Here is a 6,399-nt window from a genome sequence, read left to right as displayed (position 1 = left end):
CTGTCTCTGTGTTGCCCTGCGACAGACTGGCGACCTGTCCAGGGGCCTCATGTATAAAACCCTGCGCAGTTTTCACTCTAGAACTTGGCGTACTGACAAATTTAGAAAAGTGTGATGCACAAAAACATCCGGATGCATGAAGCTGGGCTACGCTCAGACCTGCTCACTTTCCTCTATAAAACCTGATCTGGGGGAAACAGAGCAGCTGCTGGTCTGTTGTCTAATTTACATCTTAGTATTTATAATAATAATTAAATTTATTTAAGCTGCTGTCCATAAGGCGCTTTCACAAAGCGGGCGGCTCCACTGCAGGATGGCTGCTGCTGGACCGGTACCGGTAAAATCTGATGTCTGAAGTTCCAGAAAGACAAAATACATCAGCAAAATCTCTCAGAATGAGGTTCTGGGATGTTTAGATAAGATGAGGACAGAGGGACAGGAGAGAAACAGAAGATCCTTWATAACCAACACCTGTTTTCTCAGATGAGACAGTGACACAGTAAATAACTTTGAAGTGGTTTTGACTCCATTTATATATATATATTTTAATATATTTCACCGAGCAGTTCCAGCTTTGCCACCAGGCCTCTTGCCACCCTTTTCAYCCCATGTATGTAAAATCTTCTAGATCTGCCACTGAACCAAATGTCAAACAATGTTTTGTTATCATACAAAAAAMTAAGAAATAACCGCACATKTTCTCAATTCACAGGCTGACAGTTATCAAGCATCTGATTGTGTCTCAGTGGAAATCTTAGAAAGAAGATGGCTTCACAGTAAGTAAAAACTTGAGTCACCAATAATCAGGCCCAAGCAGCAAAAGCGCAAAGGCGCACAGTGTTTATTGTTCTTACTGTAAATGAATTGGCTTTTTGGAGGCCTACAAAAAATATAAAAATGTACCAAATTTTGCAGACATATTAGTCATGGTGCGCGGAGGTACAGGGGGTGTTGGGGAGGAATGGTTTCAAGTCGCTTTAATGTCTGATTATAGACTGAGAAACTGCGCCCTCGCCTGTTCAGAAAGGTGTATGTAGTGTTAAAGTTACTGTCCCTCAATGGAATATATATAGTAGTCAGTCCCAGTGACTGTCTGACTAACGTTTTATCCAATTTGCTTCCTGGGTAAAAATGAAACCAGAAACGTGGCACAGGTAAAATATGGTACTCAGCTTAATTTATTAACAAAATAAATATTCAAACATTAGCATGGAAATTGTTCATTATTATCAATAATAGATTTATTAAAAAGTCCATAATGATAGTAAGGATAACTGATCAGTACCCAAAATGTCTCAACAATAATATTCCAGTTATATTTAAATAACTTAGTTCATGTCAGTGCAAAAAAGGAATGTCCCAAAATTCAATTAATTTTAATCAGAATGATGTCCATAACAGAGTCCCATATACATCCTTGAAAAAAAACATCCTGAAAATGTTTGTTTTTAAAAAATATTTCCTAGGTGCTTTAAGTCGCAATTCAAAATAAAAAATCCAAAATGACAAACTCTCCACCTAAAATAGATGAAGAAATAGTGGCACCACCAAAAAATCTTTCAAAAATAACTGTATTTTATGTTTGAAGGAAAATAAAATTTCCAAAAACTAAAAGCTCACTGGGAGCATTGTTCTTCTCCCTCGGTGGCGTCTTCTTGCACTGGGCACCGTTTACTGGGAGCAAAGCTGCAAAACAGTTTGGAGCTCAGATGAATAGCAGCACAATACCACAAAGTCACTTGCATAGATCAGGCCGCGGTTAGCGGGGTAAACACCTCCACCCGACCGCTGGGCCTGGAGCCGCCGGGCCCCGTTAGCGGAGCTGCGCTGCTCCGAAAACCGGAGTATATTTCAAGGAAAGCGCATGAACTAAGTTTGTACATGAAGCTATAAGGGCTACTTTCTAGCCTAAAAACATCTTACAACAACTTTTTGTGACAAACTTACCTCCATTTATCGCTGCTAGTGGCGCAGTACAATGGCGGCCATCTTGCTGGTCCAGAGACGAGACGGATATGGCTGCAGTGGAAAGCCACGCCCCGGTGCTCTGGCCTTTCAAAATAAAAACCTAAACTAAAAACTCAGGCTAACCATTTTTCTCGGTGGAAGGATTTGTGCGGTATTATTTGTTTCTCACAGGAGCTTTACTTAAACTGACTTGCTGCTGGCAGGAAATACTACAGCATAGAGCCTGAACCGAACAAGCTCGTCTCCCTGCAGCCTGTATAATGTGTGTGATACGGTGCCTGTGAAAGCCGGACAGGGAGAACTTCCGGGTTAGAAACGGTCGTCAAAAATTAAATTATAAAAATCGAAATTGACCGCTCTTTATCCGTTTTTTTCCATTTTCGTTTAGTGCGCTTAATGGGAAATCGGACTACGGAGCCAAAAATCCGATTTCCGAGTTAGGTTTTCTAAATGAAAAATGAAAAAACGAGTCTATTTTCGTTTTTTCATTTTCCATTTCAAACGAAAAACCGACTGCCTGAAAATACACGGACCGAGCGCTCAATTTCAATTTCCATTACTTAACGTTTTACAAGTGGTCTGATCCGGAAGTTCTCTCTGCACAGCACGATAATGTTGTATATATATATATATATATATATATATATTTTTTTTTTTTCCAGGCGTTCTGACATCTCATCCAAATACAGAGACATAATCTCCAAATACACTCTGATTCCTTTAGGATGTCCTGCTGTCTACAAGCTGAAACCAAAAGTAGAAACTTTGGGATCCTTGAAAAAATTGATTGTTGGTGAAAAAAACCCCAACACTCCAAATAAAACCATTTTAGTTGTTGGAGAAACAGGAACAGGAAAATCTACTCTGATCGACGCTCTGATCAACCACGCCATGGGAGTGAAGTTTGAGGATCAAGTCTGGTTTAAAGTGATAGAAGAAGAAGAAAAAAGTCAGACAGCAAGTCAGACATCTGATGTGAAGGTCTATCAGGTCTATGAAGGTAAAGCTCTGCCCTTTTCTCTGACCATCATTGATACTCCTGGTTATGCAGACACCAGAGGGATTGAACGGGATGTTATCATCAGGGAGCAACTGCTTCAACTGTTCCAGTTAGAACATGGAGTCCATGAGCTTCATGCAGTGGGTTTGGTGGTCAAAGCTACTGAGAATCGAGTGAAAGAACATCTAAGATACGTCTTTGACTCAGTTCTGTCTCTATTTGGAAAAGACCTAGAGAAAAACATTGTTGCTCTCTGCACCCACTCAAATGGAATGTACCCTAAAAATGTTCTGACAGCTCTTGAAGCTGTAAAGATTAAATGTGCCAGAGATGAGAGGAATGATCCGGTTCACTTCCTGTTTGATAACTGCCAAAGTAACGACCGATCACATCCAAACAACATGAAGATACTCAAAAGGATGTTTGAGGATGCAGAGGAGGAAATGAACAAGTTGGTAAAGTTCATGGAAACAGTTGAGCCCCAAAGATTGGACACAACTTTGGATGTTATAACATCCCGAATTCGTCTGACAGCTTGTATCTACAACCTGCAAGACAGAATTAACCAGAGGGATCTGAAACAAAGAGAGATCAGACAGACTGAGGAAGCTCTGAAGGAAAATAAGGAGAAACTGGAGAATGATACGAACTTCACAATAGAAGTTGATGAAGTTTATAAGGACAAAGAAAACATAGGTGTTGGAAAATGGGGACTAACAATGTTTATTGATGGTGCTACCTGCTGTACTGTCTGCGAGGAGAACTGTCACTTTCCATGCACAACAGCCTGGTATCCTTCAAGATGTAAAGTCATGAGCAAGGGAAAGTGCACCATTTGTACCAAGAAATGTCCTGTTTCAGATCATGTGAAAGATCAGTGGAGATATGTGACCAAAACAAGGAGAGTGAAGAAAACCCTGGAAGATGTGAAAGAAAAATATGAAGTAAAACAAGAAGGGATGACTGGCATCTTGGAAGTTCTGAAACAAGAGACAGAGAAACTAGAGGAAGAGAAGAATCAGCTTCTGGAAGAAGCTTACCAACATGTAATAAAGCTGGAGGAGATCGCCCTGAATGTTGACTCACTGTCAACTTCAGTCAACTTGGAGCTCCTGATTGAGAAAATGAAGGAGAAAGGAGAAACAGCCAAGGCTGAGAAACTGGAGAAGATAATGAAAAGACAGGATAAAGGAGTTCTGTCAGTCATGAAGTCCTGGTTTGGTAAAGTGAGGTCATACATACAACCAAATCCAGAATCATAATCTCCCAGGCCGACGTCTGCAGAGGATCTGACTGGAGAAACTGACCTGGATCTGGAAGACGACCTGCCCTGATGCTGTCTAGTCTCTGCTAAAGCTGCCATATATACTGTAAATGTAACATTTAAAAAGCTGCATGATGTTTAAAAGGCTGTCGTATAACCATGTTCATATAATCAAACTGCTTTATCCAGGCATGTGTAGAGGGGAGGGAGGTAGAGGGCACTTGAGCCCCTGCTCCTTTTGTCTTTGATGCCCCTAGTGGCCTTTTTGAGCTTTTTTTTTCAATTTATAATTGTTTTTATCTGTATGTCAGAATGCCTGCTTGTGCCCCTCAGCAATAATATTTATCTAAATATAATAACTAAATAAACCCGTCTGGCTGCCCTCAGTCTCATAATGACTCTCAGAGCCTCCATGTTGTTCAGGCACCGGGTCCATCGTGAGGATGGGGCGGATCTGTGCCCAATAACTATCAAATTATGGGCAAGAATGTTTTTATTCACAAACCAAATACACTGGTCTGTGAATAAAAACGTAGGACAGTGATTCTTGAGAATAGGGACAAAGCAGGTCCTATGGATAAAGCACAAAATTGGAATAAAATATACACAAAGTATAATTTTTTCAAATATCTGACTAAACTAACCTGGGTCATGTGAGCACAATAATGTATATTTTCCATGTATTTGCTGAATAGTTTTTTTTTATTATTTTAAACATTGTAGTCTGTCGTGAAAACTGGTATGAGAATGTGAGATCTGTCCAGGTGCACGCAGAAAACGGAATAAAGGCCTGAGAAATAACAGTAAATCTTGTATGTTGATTTAATGATGATTAAAAGTAACAAGTATAAAATAATAATACACATGTCAAAGTAGGAATGTCTGTAATATGTAATCATGTCTGTAATGTGTAATCAAAATATATGTTCTGTATTTTTGATCAGTTAAATGTTATAATACATTATGGAAACTTAGGTTGTACTTTTGAGTTAACAGTAACAACTTGATTGTTGTATAAGGATAATTAATTATTAAAGAAACAGATATGATGAGTAAGAAAGAATCATACTGAAGCAATAGGTTGATAAAGTAACGAATTGATTATGTTTTGTAATGAAGGGATAAAATGTAGAAAGACTTAGGGACTAGAATATACTGTGTTGCAACGAGTACACTGAGCTAGGAGGGGGGGCTGGAGCAACAGATGGCCAGTGGAAGGAGGAAATTACCGGAGAGTTGCTGTAATGGGGTATAATTGAGTCATAAGGGAGGTGATGGATGAAGGGGAAGGTTGGAACTTTCCACAGACAATAGGAAGGCTCTAAAGTCGCGTAGCCCTGCCCAGTAGACAGCCCTGGGTTGAGAGGGCATAAAGACCAGAGGACAGGGGAGGAAAGTGGTTCTTCGTCCGCGGCGCAGAAGGGGAGCCAACAAGAGGAAGCAGGCTAAAGACTAACAGAGGACTACACCCCGGGACCGAGGGAAGCTCAAAGACTTCACGCTGCCGAGAAGGGGCGAGTTCCACCAGCCCCGACCCTGGTTCCTGATCCGACCAACTCCTCTGCCTCCACCCAACGCTCTCCACCCTACTGCAGCCGATTCGGAGAAGAGACGGAGGTCGTTTAAAGACAAAGATTCTGCACGTTAGAAAAATAACGAACAGATCTGCTCTGCATCTCTTCTAAAAGAGGACTTTGCTCCGCCTGGACAAAGACTTTGACCGAGGATACCTGAGGAATACAGCTGCCGAGACCAAGTGACATCGGGTATGAGTTGACCTGCCCCTCTCCCCAAAGCCTCGCTCAGTGAACTTAGTGACACAGGTTAGGGATAGGAATGGAGATAGGAAGTATTTGATTTTAAATTCATTTTATTACATTAGTACCAATGTTATAATCTTTGGAAGAGTAAACCTGCTTGTCATATGCCCCTGCTAAAGCTTGCTTAATAAAAATTATATTCTAAAATATTCATGAGAATTGTGGACAGTGAGTTTAATTGTGTCATTTGTGATCATTATTGGTTCTCCTGAATGTAGTGAAATTAGCATACATGATTCCAGAGACAGGGTGGCTTTGTGTTTTCCTCTGGTGAGTTTTAGAATAATGACCCTGGGACTTCAATTTAAGTCACTAAACTTAATCTAGCCGTTAACAAGTGCCGTTAT

At 40.5% G+C, this 6,399-nt stretch overlaps 1 protein-coding gene across 1 annotated transcript; it reads left to right on the top strand.

Moving 5' to 3' along the window:
* The first annotated feature begins 136 nt into the window (after positions 1-136).
* On the top strand, positions 137-4,302 carry LOC103474067 (uncharacterized). Its single transcript, XM_008424790.1, has 4 exons — positions 137-211; positions 713-776; positions 2,693-4,189; positions 4,253-4,302. Exons 1-4 carry the CDS (start codon positions 137-139, stop codon positions 4,300-4,302), a joined length of 1,686 nt encoding a protein of 561 aa, XP_008423012.1.
* Positions 4,303-6,399: the final 2,097 nt, after the last annotated feature.

This window comes from Poecilia reticulata, linkage group LG12, assembly GCF_000633615.1.
Source record: "Poecilia reticulata strain Guanapo linkage group LG12, Guppy_female_1.0+MT, whole genome shotgun sequence".
Lineage (NCBI taxonomy): Eukaryota > Metazoa > Chordata > Actinopteri > Cyprinodontiformes > Poeciliidae > Poecilia > Poecilia reticulata.
Note: the sequence above shows the minus strand (reverse complement) of the source record. Positions and strands in the feature narration are given on the sequence as shown.

Coding starts and splice junctions, on each gene's coding strand:
- LOC103474067 (XM_008424790.1), top strand. CDS start 137: ATGAAGCTGGGCTACGCTCAGACCTGCTCACTTTCCTCTATAAAACCT. Junction 777..2,692: donor AGAAAGAAGATGGCTTCACA/GTAAGTAAAAAC, acceptor TGATTCCTTTAG/GATGTCCTGCTGTCTACAAG. Junction 4,190..4,252: donor AGTCATGAAGTCCTGGTTTG/GTAAAGTGAGGT, acceptor CGACGTCTGCAG/AGGATCTGACTGGAGAAACT.